This window comes from Narcine bancroftii, chromosome 3 (genome assembly GCF_036971445.1).
Source record: "Narcine bancroftii isolate sNarBan1 chromosome 3, sNarBan1.hap1, whole genome shotgun sequence".
In the NCBI taxonomy this organism is placed as follows: Eukaryota; Metazoa; Chordata; class Chondrichthyes; order Torpediniformes; family Narcinidae; genus Narcine; species Narcine bancroftii.
In genome coordinates, this window is record NC_091471.1 from 364,176,640 (window position 1) to 364,199,697 (window position 23,058).

A 23,058-nucleotide genomic window follows, 5' to 3' on the forward strand; every position below is an offset into this window, starting at 1 on the left:
TCCAAAGAAGGTAAAGATATATTACCGATGTTTATGGCCTGAGTACCTTTGGATGCTGTGAGACCGGCTGAGTTCCTGCAGCATTTACTGTGCATTTTTTAATCACTGAGAAATGAATTTAACTATTAACTGTTGGACATTTTAAATCTGCAAGTTTCAAAATAGAATCATGTATAGCTTTGTGTTTACATTTCTCCAGATTATTCTCTGGATTGGTCTCATTATTCTTGTGATCAGCACATTTTCTACTCTGACTGCGCCAAGTGACCGGCTGGCAATACCGGAAAAGCCACCTCAGGACATAAACCACGAGAAACTGCAAAATGACATCAACATGCAGCAGAAAATCTCAGGTAAGGAGAGGGTAAGATCTTGGTTGTAGACTTCAGAACCACCGTTTGTGATCATTTCATGTGTTGGGCAGAATTACATCGATAAGTGTTGGTTTAACTGATGTGAAACTTAATTAATAAATGGAACAGAATTTGTGGATTTCCTCCATGTTCCATTGAAAATTGTCCCATCATGCTCAAGTGGTAGAATCTTTTGGGGGCGGGGACAGCGGCTTGATGGAAATATGCGAATAAAGGGGGTTAGTTCACATCAATGGTCACAGATATTTCCATGTCATTAGCTGAAGGGCCCGTTCCCATGAAGCTGTTAAACTTGCTGTTAGGAAGCTTGGAAAGCTGCTTTGTGATTTGCTGAAGTATAAAGGGATGTCCTGAGGTTCATGTTTAGCCTCATTGGAATCTGTAAGGGTGGGTTAGAGAGTTAAAGAAATTGGTAGTTACCATTCAGTTAAAAAACTTGAAATTTAGCCAGTTTCTATAAAAGATGTGGTTTAGTCTGCAAGAGCCAGAATTTGTCCAAATTTATCCGACTGCCAGTTTTTGTTTAGTAAAATTTGAGGTGAAATGTGTGTTGCACTCTGTATGTCGTTGATTCGAGAACAAGTAAACAATTGGTGTATCAGCTTTAAGCACATCGAGCACGCCATTTTGTCTTTATAGATTAATTGATGTGCAAAGAATATTTTGAAATAACATTTGTAAGAAAACAATGAATAGTTTGGATCACCCTCCTTGAAGGTTGACTTGTTATCATTCCAGGTTATTTTGTTGGTTTAGTTTTTATAAAAAGTGCTGTCTGACTCTGACTTCAGATGAAGGAGAAAAATGCTTTATTGTTCTCTATTTTGAATGATCAGGGAATTCCTTTCTAAACACGAGGATTGTAAACATGAACTCAAAACTGGGGTTCTCTGCAATAATGTTGCATTTATGAAAGGAAATTGGTTCATATACCGATTCTGCTTGTGGTACTTTTGAAAGAGCCTTTACCCTTTTGAGTGATAGGAATCCAAACAAATTTTCCTCTGGAGGTGAAGTGACTTTGTGGTTAGCGGTTTTGTTTCGCTGTTAAATGACAAATGCAGTTCTAATCTCTTGTTCAAAATAAAATTAACCAAATCAACAGTGAAATATGTTGTGTGGTCTCATTTCTGTAATAATTACATATCCACAAATTGATTTAAACTTGTATATGCATAGGGTAATTTTGATTGAAACAGACAGGATCCTGAGGGACTGTTCTGACCTGATGTGGAGGAATGTTGCCTCTTCTGGGACGATCCAGATCTAGGAGTCACTGCTGTAGAAATGAGGGATCTCCCATTTATTGATACGGAATGCAATCCAGGGGTCTCGTGTCCAAGTGGATATGCAGCTAGGGCTGTGGGGTTTTTCCCCTGCCCCGAGGGTCACAAGTCTTTGGAACTCTTGGACCGTGAAAGCAGAGTCTGAATATTTTTAAGGCAGAAGTAGACAGAAAAGCAAAAGGGTAACATTGGAGAGGGCAGAATGTAACAAACAGAGCAATCCTAATCTGGGAATAGGATTGAGGAACTGATTGTCCTACCCCCAATTCACATGTATTTGCTTTAAACAGTCAGTTTGTGGGTATCTCCAAATGCAATTAATTATAATTATTTCAAGGTAAGAAGTAATTTGACCAATTGGATTCACAAAATTCAAATTTGGGAAAAGGCTGCCAGTTCCCAAATCTTAATTAAATATTTGAACATTTCAGAGAAGTTCACACTTTGGATATTATTTTATCCATGTCAGTCAGTGCAGGTTTTGAAGTTGCAATAGTAATTTACCTGATTGTAATTCACTCATCTCAGGATAATCAAACTTTGTATGTCCCATCTTCAAGGCACAACATAAATTCTGGTGTTTTGTTTGTATATTTCAAATCCAACCTTGTTAACTATTTCACTGTTAATTTAAGAATGACACAGATTATTGAAACCCTGCTTTTAGTCACTGAATTCAGTTTCTGAAATGTCGAGGAAACAGATGAATGATTCATTTAATCATGTCAGCATGTCAGAGAGTTGTCTCCCAATCATCCAGGTAGACTCATTGTTTCTTCCTGCTCTTGCCCGACTGAAGTAATTTAATCTTGTGTTGACTTCATCTTTCCTCCCCACCTGCATCCACAAAACCTCACATACTCTCCATCTCTTCAATGACTTCAGGTCCCCTGAACTGGACCACCTCATCCTCGTGATGGAAGTCCTATCCCTTTATACCTCCATCCCCTACACAGAAAATCTGAAAGCACTTCTTTCTGGACCAAAGACCCGATCAGTCATCCTCTATTACCACCTTCTTCCACCTGGCAGAACCTGTCCTCACTTTAAATAACTTCTCCCTTAACTCTTCTTTAAAGGAGTAGCCAGCTACACCTGCCTGTTTTTGGGGTTTGTGGAGCAATCCACGCTACAAACCTACAAAGGGAAGAACCTTTAATTCTTCCTTCGGTATATCAATCTGCCTGTCCCGCATCGGACTTGTCAGCCACAAACGAGTCTGCAGCTGACGTGGACTTTTTACCCCCTCCATAAATCTTCGTCCGCGAAGCCAAGCCAAAGATATCAATGACTACATTGGAGTTGCATCATGTACCCATGTCGAGCTTGTCAACTTCATCCACTTTGTGGTCAACTTCCACCCAAATCTTAAACTCATCTGGTCCATCTCCAACAACCCTCTCCCCTTCCTGGATCTCTCTGTCGAGACAACCTTTCCCCAACGTAATACAAGCCCTCTAACTCCCACAACTACCTTGACTACACTTCCTCACACCCTGTCTCCTTCCACTACTCTGTCACATCTGTTCCCAAGATGAGGCCTTCCAGTCTAGATCTTTCCACCACAAACATGGCTTCCTCTCCTCCACCATCAACTCAGCCCTCACATGCATCTTCTCCATTTCTTGTTCATCTGCCCAGGCCCCTCTGTCCCCAGATGCAACAAACAGAATCCTCACCTATTACCCAACCAACATCCACATCCAACACATTATCCACTGGAATTTCCAACACATAAAAGGATGCCACCACCAGGCACATTTTCACTTTTCCTCTCCTCTCTGCCTTCTGTAGGGACTGGTCCTCTGGCACCTTTCCCTGTGGCTGCAGGAGGTGCAACACTTGTGCCCACACCTCCTCCCTCATCACGGTCCAGGGCCCCAAATAGGCCTTTTAAATGAAGCAACACTTCACTTGAACATCCACAAGACTGCTTTCCTGCATCCAATGCTCCCTTTGTGGCCTTCTCTACATTGGAGAGACCAGTTGCAAATTGGGAGTTCGCTTCACTGTGCACCTCTGCTCCCTCTGCTTCAACAGTAACCAACCATTTCAATTCTGAGCCACATTCCCATACTTCCATGTCTGTCCATGGCCTTGTGTACAATCCTACCCTGACTATCCGCAGATTGGAGAAACAACACCTTATTTTCCATCTGGGCATTCTTCACCCAGATGACATTAACATAGACTTCTCTGGTTTCTGCTAACTTGCTTGCCCTTTTTTCCCCTCCCTCTTTCCATTTTCCAGTTCTCCCCCTTCCCCTCCACCCACCCAACCATCGTCCTCGCCCTCCCTTTCTCCACCTATTATCTCCTGTCTTTGCCTTCCCCTCCACTTCCTTTTGTTGGATGCCAGCCGATGTTCTTTCATAACTTGATGAAGGGCTCAAGGAGACTGTTTGACCACATCAAGGACACTGTTTGACCACATCAAGGACACTGTTTGACCACATCAAGGACACTGTTTGACCACATCAAGGACACTGTTTGACCACATCAAGGACACTGTTTGACCACATCAAGGACACTGTTTGACCACATCAAGGACACTGTTTGACCACATCAAGGACACTGTTTGACCACATCAAGGACACTGTTTGACCACATCAAGGACACTGTTTGACCACATCAAGGACACTGTTTGACCACATCAAGGACACTGTTTGACCACATCAAGGACACTGTTTGACCACATCAAGGACACTGTTTGACCACATCAAGGACACTGTTTGACCACATCAAGGACACTGTTTGACCACATCAAGGACACTGTTTGACCACATCAAGGACACTGTTTGACCACATCAAGGACACTGTTTGACCACATCAAGGACACTGTTTGACCACATCAAGGACACTGTTTGACCACATCAAGGACACTGTTTGACCACATCAAGGACACTGTTTGACCACATCAAGGACACTGTTTGACCACATCAAGGACACTGTTTGACCACATCAAGGACACTGTTTGACCACATCAAGGACACTGTTTGACCACATCAAGGACACTGTTTGACCACATCAAGGACACTGTTTGACCACATCAAGGACACTGTTTGACCACATCAAGGACACTGTTTGACCACATCAAGGACACTGTTTGACCACATCAAGGACACTGTTTGACCACATCAAGGACACTGTTTGACCACATCAAGGACACTGTTTGACCACATCAAGGACACTGTTTGACCACATCAAGGACACTGTTTGACCACATCAAGGACACTGTTTGACCACATCAAGGACACTGTTTGACCACATCAAGGACACTGTTTGACCACATCAAGGACACTGTTTGACCACATCAAGGACACTGTTTGACCACATCAAGGACACTGTTTGACCACATCAAGGACACTGTTTGACCACATCAAGGACACTGTTTGACCACATCAAGACACTGTTTGACCACATCAAGGACACTGTTTGACCACATCAAGGACACTGTTTGACCACATCAAGGACACTGTTTGACCACATCAAGGACACTGTTTGACCACATCAAGGAGACTGTTTGACCACATCAAGGACACTGTTTGACCACATCAAGGACACTGTTTGACCACATCAAGGACACTGTTTGACCACATCAAGGACACTGTTTGACCACATCAAGGACACTGTTTGACCACATCAAGGACACTGTTTGACCACATCAAGGACACTGTTTGACCACATCAAGGACACTGTTTGACCACATCAAGGACACTGTTTGACCACATCAAGGACACTGTTTGACCACATCAAGGACACTGTTTGACCACATCAAGGACACTGTTTGACCACATCAAGGACACTGTTTGACCACATCAAGGAGACTGTTTGACCACATCAAGGAGACTGTTTGACCACATCAAGGACACTGTTTGACCACATCAAGGAGACTGTTTGACCACATCAAGGAGACTGTTTGACCACATCAAGGAGACTGTTTGACCACATCAAGGAGACTGTTTGACCACATCAAGGACACTGTTTGACCACATCAAGGACACTGTTTGACCACATCAAGGAGACTGTTTGACCACATCAAGGAGACTGTTTGACCACATCAAGGAGACTGTTTGACCACATCAAGGAGACTGTTTGACCACATCAAGGAGACTGTTTGACCACATCAAGGAGACTGTTTGACCACATCAAGGAGACTGTTTGACCACATCAAGGAGACTGTTTGACCACATCAAGGAGACTGTTTGACCACATCAAGGAGACTGTTTGACCACATCAAGGAGACTGTTTGACCACATCAAGGACACTGTTTGACCACATCAAGGTCACTGTTTGAGCACATCAAGGAGACTGTTTGACCACATCAAGGAGACTGTTTGACCACATCAAGGAGACTGTTTGACCACATCAAGGAGACTGTTTGACCACATCAAGGAGACTGTTTGACCACATCAAGGACACTGTTTGACCACATCAAGGACACTGTTTGACCACATCAAGGACACTGTTTGACCACATCAAGGTCACTGTTTGACCACATCAAGGACACTGTTTGACCACATCAAGGACACTGTTTGACCACATCAAGGACACTGTTTGACCACATCAAGGACACTGTTTGACCACATCAAGGACACTGTTTGACCACATCAAGGACACTGTTTGACCACATCAAGGACACTGTTTGACCACATCAAGGACACTGTTTGACCACATCAAGGACACTGTTTGACCACATCAAGGACACTGTTTGACCACATCAAGGACACTGTTTGACCACATCAAGGACACTGTTTGACCACATCAAGGACACTGTTTGACCACATCAAGGACACTGTTTGACCACATCAAGGACACTGTTTGACCACATCAAGGACACTGTTTGACCACATCAAGGACTCTGTTTGACCACATCAAGGACACTGTTTGACCACATCAAGGACACTGTTTGACCACATCAAGGACACTGTTTGACCACATCAAGGACACTGTTTGACCACATCAAGGACACTGTTTGACCACATCAAGGTCACTGTTTGACCACATCAAGGTCACTGTTTGACCACATCAAGGACACTGTTTGACCACATCAAGGACACTGTTTGACCACATCAAGGACACTGTTTGACCACATCAAGGACACTGTTTGACCACATCAAGGACACTGTTTGACCACATCAAGGACACTGTTTGACCACATCAAGGACACTGTTTGACCACATCAAGGACACTGTTTGACCACATCAAGGACACTGTTTGACCACATCAAGGACACTGTTTGACCACATCAAGGACACTGTTTGACCACATCAAGGACACTGTTTGACCACATCAAGGACACTGTTTGACCACATCAAGGACACTGTTTGACCACATCAAGGACACTGTTTGACCACATCAAGGACACTGTTTGACCACATCAAGGACACTGTTTGACCACATCAAGGACACTGTTTGACCACATCAAGGACACTGTTTGACCACATCAAGGACACTGTTTGACCACATCAAGGACACTGTTTGACCACATCAAGGACACTGTTTGACCACATCAAGGACACTGTTTGACCACATCAAGGACACTGTTTGACCACATCAAGGACACTGTTTGACCACATCAAGGACACTGTTTGACCACATCAAGGACACTGTTTGACCACATCAAGGACACTGTTTGACCACATCAAGGACACTGTTTGACCACATCAAGGACACTGTTTGACCACATCAAGGACACTGTTTGACCACATCAAGGACACTGTTTGACCACATCAAGGACACTGTTTGACCACATCAAGGACACTGTTTGACCAGCTGAGTTTCTTCAGCATTTTGTGTTTTTACTGTCAGCATTTCAGTTCTTTTGAGGTTCCAACAACCATTGTGAATTAAAAGTTCAAGCATATTACAAGTGTGTGGATCTTTGTTTCATGAACTTTGCTCTAAAGAATAATGTCTACAAAATAGATAGTTCTGGGGCACTTGCTTCAAGAAAAGCCTGTCCACAAGGCCTTTATAGGCAGATGCTGTGTGACCCAGTCTTGACCTTCACCATCTGTGACCTGTTTTCCCTGATGTAAAAATGCTCCAATTCTTCATTCAAAAGAGCAAATGTAAAACATGCATCCTGGGGATTAGACTAACATTGGGGCTGTCACAATAATTGATTAGCAAATTAACCAGTCCTGATGAGACAAAGTATTGATTATGTTTAGCATAATGATGGTGATGTTTAATGTGATAATTGTGTGAGCAGTGGAAGTAATTGTCACTATGTTAATTGTTTAAATCCTTTTACGTGGCTTATTCTTAATTTCTCGGATGGGAATACCTGTATCACGATTTACTAATGGAAGTGCACAAGAGGATGCAAGTTGAGGCTAAAATTTTATGGAAGTTTGCAGTAATTTCTAGTTTACAATCATTTGTTCTCTTCACAATGTGAGGGAAAATGTGCCTTTGAATCACTCGACCCAAGTATTTTTGTGATGTGGCAAGAATCACACAAGTGCTACCCACCACATCTGTGAGTTTGCTAAGCTGTGATTAGAAATAGTGATTTGATAATCTAAAACCAATAATATTTTGGTATTGGAAATTGTCAAGATAGAATTGGGTATGACCCATTGACCATGTGCCTCTCCTTACAGTTAGAATCGCTTGTTTTTAAGCCAAGAAAAAAAAACATAGTTGTGTCTAAAATCGTATTCATTTAAAATGTACGAATATTGAGCTACCTCAAGAGTTCACCAAATCATTCAGGATTTTCCACAATCAGAAGCCCTGGATGAACAATGAAATTTGGAACTTGCTGAGAGCTAGGTCACATGCATTTAAGTTCAGAGATCAATATAGAAGGACTTGCGAAAAGCTATCTCCCGGGCGAAGTGGAGATTCTAGATGAAAATGGAAACAACGAGGGACACCCGACAGCTGTAGCTAGTCCTAAATTCCATAACCTGCTGCAAAACCAAATCCAGTGAAATAGCAGATGGTAAAGCTTCACTCCCAGAGGAACTCAATGCCTTCTACCCCCAATTTGACGACAGTAACAGGGGAAAACCACCCCTCCTCACCCCCATGTTCCCTGATGATCTGAGGATGACGTGCTTGCTGCCTTCGGGAGAGTGAATCTGAGGAAATCATCCGGCTTGGATGGAGTACCTGGCTGAGTATTAAAATCTGTGCAGACCAGCTTACCAATGTATTCATGGATATCTTCAATATCTCACTTCAGCAGGGTGTAGACCTAACTTGTTTCAAACAGGTATCAATCATATCGGTGCACGAGAAGAGTGTAGTGACCTGCCTTAATGACTATCAGCCAGTAGCACTTCAACAGTTTTGAAGTGTTTTGAAAGGCTGGTGTTGAAGCATATCAACTGTCTGAGAGGTGACATGTGTATGTTCCAGTTCACCTATTTTTGAAACAGTTCTATAGCAGATGCCATCTCACTGGCTCAACTCAAAGCCCTGGAACACCTGGACAGCAAAGATGCATTTCACAGGAAGTTCTTTATAGACTACAGTTCAGTATTTAACACTATTACCCCCTCAAATCTGATCAGCAATGTCCAAGACCTGGGCCTCAACACCATCCTGAATAATTGGATCATGGATTTTCTCACTTCCAGATAACAATTAGTGAGGATTGCAAGATCATCTCCTCCACAATCTCCATCAGTACTGGAGCACCATAGGGCTGTGCTCTTATCCCCTGATCAACTCAGTTTACACCTACGACTGTGTAGCTTAGTATGACAGTAACACCATCTACAAATTTGCCAACGATACCACTGTAGTGGGTTGTATAAAGAAAGGTGATGAGTCAGCGTACAGGAGGGAGATTGAAAACTTGGCTGAATGGTGCACCAACAACAACCTTGCATTCAATTTCACCAAAACCTAGGAGCTGATTGTTGATTTCAGGAAGGGAAAGCCAGGGGTGTATGATCCAGTGATCATTAGGGGAATGAAAGATGGAGAGGGTGAGCAAATTCTTGGGACTCACTATCTTGGAGGATCTTTCTTGGACCGAACACACTAAAGGCATTGTAAATAAAACAAGTCAGTGCCTCTACTTCCTCAGGAGTTTGCAGAAGAAACCAGAAACCCTGGCAAATTTCTTCAGAGGTGTGCTCACCGGTTGCAGCAAGGTCTGGTGGTATGGTGACACCAATGCCCTGAATGTAAAGCCCTGCAAAAGGTAGTGGATGCAGCCCAGGACATCACAGGCAAAACCCTCCCCACTATCGAGAACATCGACAGGGAACGCTGCAGTCAAGTGAGCAGCAATCATCAAGGATCCACACCACCCAGCACATGCTCTGTTCTCACTGGTACCATCAGGAAAGAGGTATCGGTGCCACAAGACTCGCACCAGCAGGTTCAGGAACAGCTGCTACCCCCCTCCACCATCAGACTCCTCAACAACAAACTCAATCAGGGACTTATTTAAGGACTCTGACTTGTGCATTTTAATAATTTTTGTTGTTCTCTCTGTATTGCACAGTTTGCTTACATTCGTTATCTGTTTACAGGTCGTTATCTGTTTACAGGTCGTTATCTGTTTACAGGTCTACGCTGCCTATTAATAAATCGTAATTCTGCCTGGCCTGCAGAAAAAAAGCTCAGAGTTATATGTGATGTCATGTATGTACTCTAACAATAAATCTGGAATGAATGCAATTCTTAAGTTTTGGTTGTGATCAAAAATCCTAAATTCATTGTTAATCTGGTCTGCAGCGCTCAGTTTAAAAAATATATATATATAATTTTAAAACTTTGAGCTAAATAGCATTGCTTAAATTGGTGGAACAGAATGAGCCATCCCATATTCTAAATTATTAACAGTGTGACTTCAACAAAACTTCCCCTGGCCACTGTACTACCTTGAACGCTGAAGTATTTTCTGAAATTGCCTTTGTAAAAGGACATGTTCATTTTTTTTTAAAAACCTTAAGACCTTATCTCTTCTGTGATTTCAAAGGAATTAGCCTAAAAGTTAATACATCTCAAGTACTGAAAGATACACACCTATAATTTTGCAATAAGTGGTTGTGGAGATGTGCAATGTCGTTATCTTCCAAAAGTCTACAGATTATAGTGAAGTACTGAAAATTCGAAGGTGGCAAATGTGACTTTATTACTTCAGAAACCAGAGAAAGAAAGTGTAAAAAAAATTCTTCCACTGACATCAGAAGTTGGGAAAATGGTGGAATTTATCATGACTGATGTGATGTCAAGAATGTACAAAGTAACGTGACTGCAGTCATCATGGATTTCTGAAAGCAACGTTGTTCTTGAGTAATATTTGAAGTTGTTAAAGGATGCATCAATCTTGTAGAATATATAAGGGCATTTAGAAGATATGACAGATATTAATTTTAAGAAAAGTTTTGATAAGTTCCTGCATGTTGGAAAACAATGAAATTCCCTCCAGTGATGGATCTTTGGCATTCTATATCCTGGTAGGCTACAGTAGTTCAGTTATTCATTGCATTCTAATCTTAGTTTGATAATATCCGATCCTTAGAGGAATCAAGGGATCTGGGGAGAGGGCAGGGAAGTGGAGCTCAAGGTGGTAGATTAGATGGCAGAGCAGGCACAAAGGACCCAAATGGCTACTATTTTTTAAATTTCCTTATGATGCAGGAGGAGTCCATTAATCCAATTGAGTCTCTGCTCGTTCTGAACAATTCCAATTCTCTCTCATTTCCCAGCCATCTCTCACATGCCCATCAGATCCATCGAGAGCAAATCATGAATTTAGAGAGAGAACATGGCAAACTCCACGTGGACAGGACCATAGGTCAGGGTTGTAATCAGATCACTGGACCTGTGAGACCGCAACATTATTTCTGCTATCTTCTGTTAATTAAACCATAATTTTCAGAACCGTTTTTTTTGTAAACTCCTGTGCTTTTTAGTTTCAAATACAATTTGTAAATTTGCATGCCACTTAAAATCTGCTTGAAAGCATCTTTTTGAACAAACCCAACATAAAATTCATTTATTTATTACAAAGGGCACGTACTCAGGATATTATGCAGTTATCTTAGACAAGTGTTTTTTCCATCATTATTATTTTGTATTTGTTTGCACAAATAATAACCACTGAAAAACTACCATGGGAAGAAATAATTGCATATAGACTTGTGGCTTGCTAATTTTGTGAAAAAGATATAGTCCAAAAGTGTGCATCGGTTTAATAATAAGCTCTTGAGTATTCATTTTTCTCTGTAGCGCCCTTTTGGGTCCTTAAGATTGAGAGTTTTGACTATCTCTGTTTAAATTAAATTGAGTGCTGTACTCTCCTTCAGATGAAGTGTTCGACTAAAGCTGTGTCTGCTTGTTCTCCTGGCTCAAGAGGAACATAAATGTACAAGATACTGTTCTAAGCAGCATGTTTCCTTGGATTTCTCCTAATAATCCCACTAAAAACTGATTAATTCTAAGGTTTCATCGTATTTTATATTTGGAAGTTTCATGAATGCAAAATGGTTATTGCACTTGCCTGTGCAAAACACTGAGGTTCAAAGTAATTTATTGTGTTGAAGCTTTGTGTTATTTCTGAGGAATGTGATGAGCTAATTATATGGATTTAAGTTATCATTTGTTAAGTGACTTTGCATGGACAGGAGCTCTTGACATGTTTGAGATTTTTAATCTTTTAGTTTCTTTTACAGTTTGGTAGAGCTTTGTTTAAAAATGGTTCTGAGAACTGAACAAAGTCCAATTAACTGTTCAAATATCACATTCTTGCATGTTAAGAATCATGTCCTCTGTCAGAGATTTACCAGCAAAAATCTTCAATTGAATCAGCAACACTCAGCCATCTCCATAAATTCTCCATGTTCAGGAAAGAATGGTCATAACACAATTATTGTTGCTGTGTCATTGAACATGCTAAGTAGCCTTAATCGCTATTGACCATCAATAAAGAGATATGGTTATTAACTCCCGTTACTTTCCACTTATTCCGCTGCTTTTACATTCATTACATAATCTGTTGTTTTCATTATAAGCGCAGGTAGCCAAACTGATGCTCAAATCCCAACAAATTAATTCAATGCTAGGCAATGGAAGTTAGCTTGCCTTTCTTCCATTGCCTAAGAGTATCCCACTGGATGTTATTTTTGCACTCAATGGCCTAATGTTGGCCTTTATTAGTGAGCTAGAATTGATCTTGGGCAGAGATGTTGGCACTGCACCAAACTACTCCCAGCTGGCAATGCTGTCATACTATAGCAGAACTAATATTTAAAATGACTGTGAGAGTGATCAGAGAAGTGAGTATATTTTTAAAATGGAATTTGATTGGTAGTTAGAATACCTTTTATTGAATTGGAATATTCCTTTTGCAATGTATTTTGAAGTCTTGCACTAAATAAATAATTAAAATGATGGGCCGATTGTGTGGTCAAGGGTGAAAAGCTGATGGCCGTTGTCAAGCACCATGGAAACGTTTAAATTTGGAAAAATTTTTATGTTGAACAATTAGTGATGAAATACATTCAATAGAATTACAAATTTTGATTTTAAAAAATATGGCACAACATCGATCTGGTTTAATATGTGCCAATTGCAGCCAGTTAACAAAGGTCTGATGGAATGATATTGGACAAGCATATTCTAAGCTGCTTATTTCTCTTGTATAAGACTCGATGCAAATCTAGATAAATTGCTTAAAATGTCTGAGTTCATTGGGTTAGAAAATTCAAGAATCAGCTTTTCTTCCAGACGATGTGTGAACACAGAATTGCCAGAGAATACTGTACATGAATGACGTGCAAAATAAAACACTCTTCCCAAGGCCTGTTTCACATGCTGTATAAATTCAACGATTTAAATTGTTCCTGGTCTTGCTATTTATACTGTTCGATTGCAGTAATAATGCAATTGGGCGAATCGCTAATCACTAAAAGTCGCCATTTATTTGTTCAGGTGTGAGGCTCATTTCTGTGCCCCATCCTTACCTTTCCATATTTTTTCTTTGCTTGCTTCATCTTTAAGTTGGCATTTATTTGAATAGATGAAAGTAGCAGTGTTCTGCATCCTAATAATCAATATAAAAAAAAACCTTCAAACTATCTTTTATTTTGTTCTCACAGACCTGATCATGCATTACTTCTAACTGCCTGTTTTGATTTGTTACCAGATCCTTTCATTTGGTCCTCGATTCTTTTCATGCCTCCATGGAAAAAAATACTTCCTTTTCAAAGACTCTTAATAATATTTCTTGTGCCACTGTTTTTCTTCATAAATTATTCATTGCATTCATTTTTTGTCCTAATATCTTGCCTGAAGCAAGGCACAATGTTATCTAAGTATCCTCTTTTACAAATTCAGTGTCACTTCCCTGACCTAATATTAAGTGCTTCATTATTAAAATCCTATAATGTCCTTATTGTTAAAATCCTATAATACTATTAAAATCCCATAATTCCATGATATTTTTGTAGCTGCCTCTCATTTCATAGGAACCTTTTAACGATTCATCTATAGACAATCTTTGATCTTTTTGCAAACTAATTTTACCATTTATGGTAAACCTACCCTGGTTCTTCCTGGTGTATTATTTCACATTTTCCTTCACTAATTTGTATGTGCCATTTTATCTAACTGCATTAACCTGTCAATCTTGATAGATGGTACCCAGCCTCAGTAAAATTCAAATTTCTCTATTTGACTCTTAATACAACTTAAAAATCAAATGTTTGTCCAAGCAACAATCCACATTCAAACAATCTGGAAAGTAGACGCTTAATTTGCATTTTATTTTTAGACCCTTATCTTGACTTTCCTGTGTCTTACTGAACAATATCTATAGTAGATGCCTTAATTTTTAAAATCAAATTAAATACCTTGACACCCATTTGTTAATATCAATCACCTTTTTATGATCTCTGAAATAACATTAAAAGGAGTTCACCATCCACCTGCACCCCCTGCCCCATCTGTAGAGAGTTTGTGGTCCTAGTTAGCTTGACTCAGTTATCCTACCCAATCTCAAGGGATTGCTTGAGAAGGAAAAGTTCGTTGGCTTTACCTCAAATTTCTTTCCCCTGCATTTTGACTGTGAATCTTTTTTTCAAACTTTATTTAAAAGATAGAAAAAAACATAACATACAGTATAGATATAATAAAAATAAAAGATTTTACAAAGATATTAACACCCACCCCACCCTCCCAACACACACATATATATCTCAAAGAAAATATTATAAATGTTAATAACATTTCAAAGTATATCTAAATGCATATATTTCAAATACGGAGACCACTTACTTACAAAAGAAGAAGAATTATCATGTAAATTATAAGTAATTTTTTCCATGACAATACATACTTTCAATTCATTGTGCCAGTGTAATATATTAAACTCAGTATCATCTTTCCAAGTACCAGCAACACATTTACACGCTACTGATAACACCGAACGTACAAAAGCAATTTGAATTTTGTCCAATCCCATTCCCCTTAACGAATACAAATTTTCCAACAAAGATATTGTTGGATCGAATGGTAATATAAAATTATATAATTTTTCCAAAACTGCTTTTCTTGCCAAAATGATTGAACTTTAACACAAGTCCAAACGGCATGTAGAAAAGTTACAATACATGAGCCACATCTAAAACAAGAATCTGAATTACTAAACCCATATTATTTTTTAGCTTTTCCGGAGTCGAATATAATTGATGCAAAAAATTATAATTAACCATTCCATATCTTATATTAGTCAATTTAATTACATTTTACAGTTCACTCTTAACACTGTCAGTGTACCCCTCTGAAGATTCCAATTCAAATGGTAAATTTTTTTATGAATCAGTCGCTACTCCTCCTGCCTTAGAATTAAAAGAAGAAAAAAACATGACCAACCCAATCTTTTTTCAATTTCAAATGTTCTTTTTCAGTCAAATGTGTTTCTTGTAAAAAAAATAAATATTAATTTTCATTATTTTAATATAAGCCAATATTCTCTTTCTCTTAATTGGATTAATTAATCCCTGAACATGCAAAATTCAATTTCAACATCTTTTTAACTAGTAATATATTTACACACTATAAAATAATGCTCCCCTCTATAATTCTTCCAAAAAAAACCCCTTTTAAAAAAAAAGCACAAAAATAAATCACCCAAAGGTAGTAATATCCTAAAAATCTTGGTGTGGTAAATGCACTAGCGGCAGGTGACTATCAAAGTTTTCAGTGTCATCCACCCCCCCCCCCCCCCCCGCCAGATACATATTTATCATTTAATTAAGCAGAATCAAATATAGTCCATATATTCAGCCCAATGATTCCAACCCCAACGACTGCTCCGGATCTTCAACATCAAGAAGACTTTGTGTCAACCCATTTCTATTTACCCTCCTCTTAGGAGACAACGGGGGAGAACGCCCAGTTCTTCGCAGTTCCGGCAAAGAATTAGCAAAAACCAAAGCATCATGCTCATTCTCAAAGAATTGAGATTGAAAATCTCCATAAAAAACCTTCAAAAATTGCAGGATAATGAAAAGCAAACTTGTAGTCTTTTTGCCACAAAACATCTTTAGCCGTATTAAATTCTCGTCTTCTAATAACCTCTTGGCTCAACTCGGCATTAAAAAAACAGTTATTTTGAACCATTAATGGAGACTGACTCTGCCGTGCTTTCTGTACCGCCATACGTAGAATTATTTCTCTGTCTTGGTATTTTAAACAACGAACCAAAACTGCTCTTGGTGTTTGTCCTGGAAGTGGTTTTCTTCTCAAAGCTCTATGAGCCCGATCCAATTTCAAGCCTTCAGGAAAAAGCTCTTTACTCAGCACCTCTGGGATCCAGTGCTTAAAAATTTTTATAGGATCGGAACCTTCAATGTCCTCTGGAAGACCAACTATTTTCACATTATTCCTTCGGCTTTGATTTTCCAATTAATCAATCTTCTTCAATAAATCTCTTTTTTGAATCCCCCAATCTATAAAAGAACCTTCCACTTTTTCCATATTTTCTTGATTACATTCCACCTGATTTTGACACTCAGAAAAGGCTGTTTCAATTTTCTTAGAATTATCTTGCACAGTATCAACTGATTTTATAAATCTATTAATATCACTCTTGACTACAGTCATTTCCTGTTTTTCAGTGTTTATTGGTTTTCGTGTGCATTGAATGTTGTAGATGTCCTTCATGGTAGGAAGAGAGCCCCCAATGATCTTTTCTGCTGACTTCACTCTCCTCTGCAGGGTCTTGCAGTCCGAGATAGTACAGGTTCCAAACCAGGCGGGGATGCAGTTGTACAGGATACTCTTGATACATCTTCTGTAGAATGTAGTGAGGATGAAGGGTGGGAGATGAACTTTCCTCAATCTTTCCAGGAAGTAGAGATGCTGCTGGGCTTTCTTGACTATGGAGCTGGTGTTAAGGGACCATGTGAGATTCTCTGCCATGTGCACTTCAAGGAACCTGATACTCTTGTCGACCACCACGGTCGTGCAATCAATGGCCAGCGGAGTGTGGTTCCAACCCCCACCCTGGGTCTTCCTGAAGTCAACAACCATCTCTTGTTTTTTTTAAAATGTTCACATACAGGTTGTTGGCTTTGCACCAGTCTGTTAGCGACAGTCTGTCCGCTGACTCCTCATTCTTATTGATGAGACCCACAACGGTCATGTCGTCAGCGAATTTGATGATGTGGTTTGAACTGTGTTTAGCTGCATAGTCGTGGGTCAGCAGATTGAATAGCAGTGGACAAAGCACGCAGCTCTGGGGGGTTCCCGTGCTCAATCTGATGGCCTTGGAAGGGCTGTTACCGATCTGGGCTGCTTGAGGTCTCCCTGACAGGAAGTCAAGAAACCAATTGCATTGGGAGGTGTTTAGACCCAAAAGGCTCAACTTCTTTATCAGTTACTGAGATATGATTGCGCTGAATGTTAAACTGAACTCATTTAACAGCATTTGAAGATACGAGTCCTTATCTTCCAGGCGGAAGAGGACGAGATGGAGGGCAGTGGTGATGGCATCGTCTGTAGACCGGTTGGATCTGTATGTGAACTATATGTGAAATTTAAGGATTATCTATATCTGTGTGAAGTAAAAACAGACAAAAGGTTTTCAATTATATAAACAGAAAAATGACACGAGCATGAAGTATATGAATGTACAAGCCTTCACATTGTTTTCTTTTTGGGTAATTTGCCAGAAGCCAACAAAGCTGCAGTTTAGAATGACTGCATTTGAAAATTAAGTTATAAGATATTTAAAGGTTACTTTTATTGAAATTTTAGACTTGTAGTAATCTCATGAATTGTATTTGTTATGTTTGGTATAGCATGAATGTCACAGTTAGAATTGTTGAGTCTATGAAGTATGGACAGTAGAAACCAGTCAATGGATCATATAGCATTTTGTAAATTCAAGCAGCTGAGCTTGCCCAGTCTGGTTATGCTTTCAGGGCAGTGTGGCCTTTTTCTTGGAACATGTGGCAAGTTTATTTTATCATTTTAATTAATGTTATTTACATTGTCTGAATTCAAGCTTATTTATTTATGACACAGGAGACCATTGAATTCATGCCAGCTCCCAGCAGAAAATTCCCATTCCCTCTACTCCCCCTAAAGGACAACATTTTTTGTATAGGAGGAAAATAAATGAAAATTTTCTGGGATTACTCCCAAAATTCTGGTCTCAATTTATCCATGAAACTTTGGAGTAAGTTAAATCCAGAGTATCCTATTTCCCTGAAATCTCACACTGGTACAAAAGAAGAGCATGGAAATGTCTCTGGTTCAGATTCCAAAGTCCCCAAAGTAGGACACTTGAAGAATGAAAGCAGGCTGTTCAAGAAATGAGATGATCTTGATTAATGTGGTTCGCTCTTAAGTATTTTAGAATTTCTGTATATGGAGAGAAGTATCGTAGACAACATACAAGCAACAAAGTTGATTTTTTTTTGTTTGCTGAAATGAGGCCCACTTTTAATTCAGTGACTTGAGAATGTTACTCATTAGGAATATGCTATTTTTATTGAAACATTCAATATTAGTACTTTCATGGAGCATCAATATAAACTGGCATTGCTAATGCAGAATAGAATCAAATCCAATTAAAAATTGAGAACAGAGGGGAGTGGAAATTAATCCAATTGGTGGAATAGAAGAATTCAGACTTTAAGAGGTTAAATTCCTCTATTTATTAACCTGCTGTGGACTCTGTAATTTATTCATGCAGTTATTTATTCTAAGAGATCAGCCCATCAGTTTCTTGTTGACTCCCAGAGGAGCAAGTATATTAATACCATTATTTCTCTAATTCTGAGCAACTTTTCTCACAGCTACCCATCAACTTACGGATTTTATTTTGGGATGAACCCATAGTAAATGGTATTCTAATTAACCTACTTGTGGGAGGAAAATAGAGCACCTGAATGTCACAGATCAAATGCAAACTCTGCATCCAAGGACTGTATTGAACCTGGGTCCCTGGAGTTGGACTAGCATTCCTTCTTTTCTTTGGCTTGGCTTCGCGGACGAAGATTTATGGAGGGGTATGTTCACGTCTGCTGCAGGCTCGTTGGTGACTGGCAAGTCCGATGTGGGACAGGCAGGCACAGTTGCAGCGGTTGCAAGGGAAAATTGGTGGGTTGGGGTTGGGTGTTGGGTTTTTCCTCCTTTGTCTTTTGTCAGTGAGGTGGGCTCTGCCCGCCGAACTGTGAGGCACCAAGATGCACGGTTGGAGGTGAGATCAGCCCATTGGCAGTGGTCAGTGTGGCAGGCACCAAGAGATTTCTTTAAGCCGTCCTTGTACCTCTTCTTTGGTGCACCTCTGTCTCGGTGGCCAGTGGAGAGCTCGCAATAGAACACGATCTTGGGAAGGCGATGGTCCTCCATTCTGGAGACGTGACCCACCCAGCGCAGTTGGGTCTTCAGCAGCATGGATTCGATGCTTGCGGACTCTGCCAGCTCGAGTACTTCGATGTTGTCATTCCAATGAATGTTGAGGATGGAGCGGAGACGGCATTCTAGGAGCCGTAGGTGATGCCGGTAGAGGACCCATGATTCGGAGCCGAACAGGAGCGTGGGTATGACAACGCCTCTGTACAAGCTGATCTTTGTGGACTAGCATTAACTGCTGCACAACTATTGAAGATGTTTAACAAAAATGCCCAGGGCAAAATATCCCTTAATTCAATGTCTTGTTGACATCGACCTTTATATTTGCAGTCAGACTCCAGCCACCTAGCCTATTAATATGACTAAAATGATTAGCTATCAAGCCAGTTGAAGATTCTTCAGTGTTTTAAAATCAATTTCCCAAAGAGGAAGAAGTATTTTGCAATTATTATCACAGAAACATATTTTGTTAAATTACTATTCAAAACTGAACAGTTGACTAAACTGTTAACAGGTTGATGAGTACGTCCAATTTTACTGTTAACAGAACTCCTTACTTAAGCTTTACTGCATTTGAGTTTCCAAAGTTGGCTGTAAATTTAGACATACTGGACTTTGAATCTGCATTGGCAGCGGACTTGTAACCCTTTGGCCATTGAGAATTTGGAACAAAATTGAGGTCTAAGCTTGGATGGAGAGTTTGATGATGCTTTCCTTCTTCAACTTTGCGGCAACTCCACCAGAGGTTGCTGTTCCACATCAAACCCAGTGTTATGATTGTTGTATTTATTCCAACAAGAAACTTATGACCCTACAATTTTTCAAAACTTAAGTTTCTCACCAGCCCAAACCTCTTTTCTAAATTGACATCTTTCACAAATGCTGATCTTTACAGTTAAATACAGTAAAATGGAAACTTTTTGAATCAAAATTTCCTGAAAAGGTTAGCCTGCTGATAAATACAAAGCTTTTTTGTGCAAAAGAATGCTACTTTATTTTGTTGGTAAATGTTGTAAAGGTAAGGCTGTCTGCAGATAAGGTGGTAAGCATTTTCTTCGAGTGACTAAGACACTGCTGTAAGAATTTGCTTAGCCTGTAAGAATTTGTTGATTGTAATTTCAGGAGAAAGCATGTTTTATAGTTCAACGCACTCAGCTTGTAAAACCAGACACCACTCATAAAGGCTTAAGTGCTGTATTATTTTGCCAACATTATACAAACCAACCTCCTGGGTAATTGTTAGAGTCCAGAAGTAATTATGCATTCCAGTTAGATTGTTTCTTATGAGATGAGTATAGCTCCTTGATGATCATTTAACTCTGAGAACATGTTAACCTTCATCCTCCTACTCCCTTTAAGTCTATAACCTGCTGTGGAAATAGCTAACTTGAGAGAAACTTGTGTGGTCACAATGCCGTTTACACATTTGTAAAATATTTTAAAAGCAGCGCTTAATATCCTTACATAACAATAATGCTTTTGAAGTGCCTTTAGCAGTTTTGTTTGTAAATAAAGTGTACTTGTAATTGAAAATTTAAATTAAAGTTATTAAATATTACTGGCATTTTTCACATTACTGTTGTACAATATTGAAAGCTAAGTATTTGTTTGCTTCCTAGTGATGGGTTGCATATTTTACGATTAACTTTCTCTCTGGTGCTTTGTGGATTACTTGGCTTCGAACCTCCAAGCATGGACCAAAAATATATCCATCCTTGAGGTTTGATGAAAATGAGTGTTGTTGACATTGAAGTAATATTTGCAATGTTGCATCAAAGAGACCTGGTAAATTTAATTTCACTGAGCATCAAATGGCTGAAATTGTTCTACACACAAGCAAAATTGGTGCTGTGTTTTGGGCCCAATAATATTCACTTGCCTTCATTGGCTTTCCTTCTGTCACAAGGTCTGATGTCAAAATAATCTGATAATTATGTAAAAATCTATTTAATTTGAATAACTGAGAAGATCTAGTAAAATTTTGGACATGATTCAGGCTAGGGCATGTTGGCAAGTAATGTTACTGCACATGTACCACTAATCTCCAACAGGAAGGAACCCAATCACTGATCCATCGCATTGAGAGATGATGCTGTTACTGATTCTTCCTTCATCCCACCCCCAAGCATGGGATCGCTGTTAGCCAGAAAGTTTACTGCTCCAGCCACACACACACACACGGAGACACACACGGACACACACACACACGGACGCACACACACACACACACGGGGACACGGGCACGGGGACACTATAAGAGAACATCAGTATACAGCAGTGAGTAAATCTTCTCACACTGGAGAAGAGTACACTCCAGCCATCCTTAAGAAACCCAATACCAGGATATTTAGACCTGCAAAATTTGTGACTGTTGTGCTTGACATACATGTAACAAACCAATTGTCTCCTAATTGACATCTATAGACATGACTCTTGAGATGAGAGCAATGAAAACAGAGACTACATGATAGATATGTCATGTGCAGGCCATATGCTTATGAAAATACACACCAAAAACTATCAAATGCATTTCACTATCCTTTAAATATAAACTAATTTAACAATTTTCCCAATATTTATCAAATCGTACACTTTATACAGCTTTCAGCTATTGCCCATTGTCATTCTTGTATTTGCACCTCTGTTTTATGCTGTAGAGAAAGTACTTTTTCCTTCTTATTTTCTGGAAAAAGATTTACATGGAAACAATAATACATTATTTGTGATTCTACAAGTTGTTTTTTTTATACAAGTTTAAACTCTTATTTTTTTTTCATTTGATTTTTTTTTTGTTATTCTGTGGTTGCCTTTGCAGTTCATATTTAAGGAAACTGTAAGTATTTTATGACTCTTACTAGGAATTTTCATGAATGCCAAATACTGTAAAAGTCCTAAAATGCGGCCTGCTCGGGGATTGGGTCGGTCTGGATTTTTGGATTTTCCAGATACTATTAAGACTGAAATTTAAGGAAGAATAAAGAAGAGATAAACAGGTAAATTTTGATAGTTTATTCATTAGCAAATACAAAATGCTTCATTTATCAAAACGAACAGTTTTGAAGAAAGATAAAATTGTGAAGCGTGGTTGCTTTGTTGCCGCTGTGCATCTGTGGACCTTGTGCATCCACAAAAGCCCGCCAAATTTGATAAGTTTGAGAGTTTTTGAAAAGTCTGAATTCTTGGGTGGTCCGACTTCTGGCATCCGAATTTTTGGAATTCTACTGAATGAAAAGTGCCAATGTGAAAGCACCAGCTTGGCTATCTAGTCTTCCCAATTCTGCTGTGAATCCAAAAGCAGAAAGTCAAAAATTATTTTTATTTTAGGCACTTTTGGAGTATTAAATAAAGATCCAATACCAATTAACAGAACAAAATCTGGAAAATTCCTTGATTAAATCAAATCCATGAAACGACTTTAACAATGACTTTAAATGGTAGCAACTTTTTGGCTACGTTGAGGATTCTATCACATAAGAACAGGACTAGCTCTCTTGAAGTTCAGTGTATATATACCTTGTTTCCTCCCTTTTGTACTTGTCCCCGATCTTCCACAACCT

At 39.4% G+C, this 23,058-nt stretch overlaps 1 protein-coding gene across 7 annotated transcripts in view; it reads left to right on the forward strand.

The window, feature by feature from the left end:
- The window catches only part of slc38a10 (solute carrier family 38 member 10), a 111,064-nt gene that overhangs the window by 63,104 nt on the left and 24,902 nt on the right, over positions 1 to 23,058 (forward strand). For all 7 annotated transcript variants that reach the window (XM_069930155.1, XM_069930149.1, XM_069930151.1 and 4 more), the window contains one exon: positions 200 to 353. In XM_069930155.1, the coding sequence (XP_069786256.1) occupies positions 200 to 353 (154 nt within the window). The remainder of the gene's footprint in view (positions 1 to 199; positions 354 to 23,058) is intronic.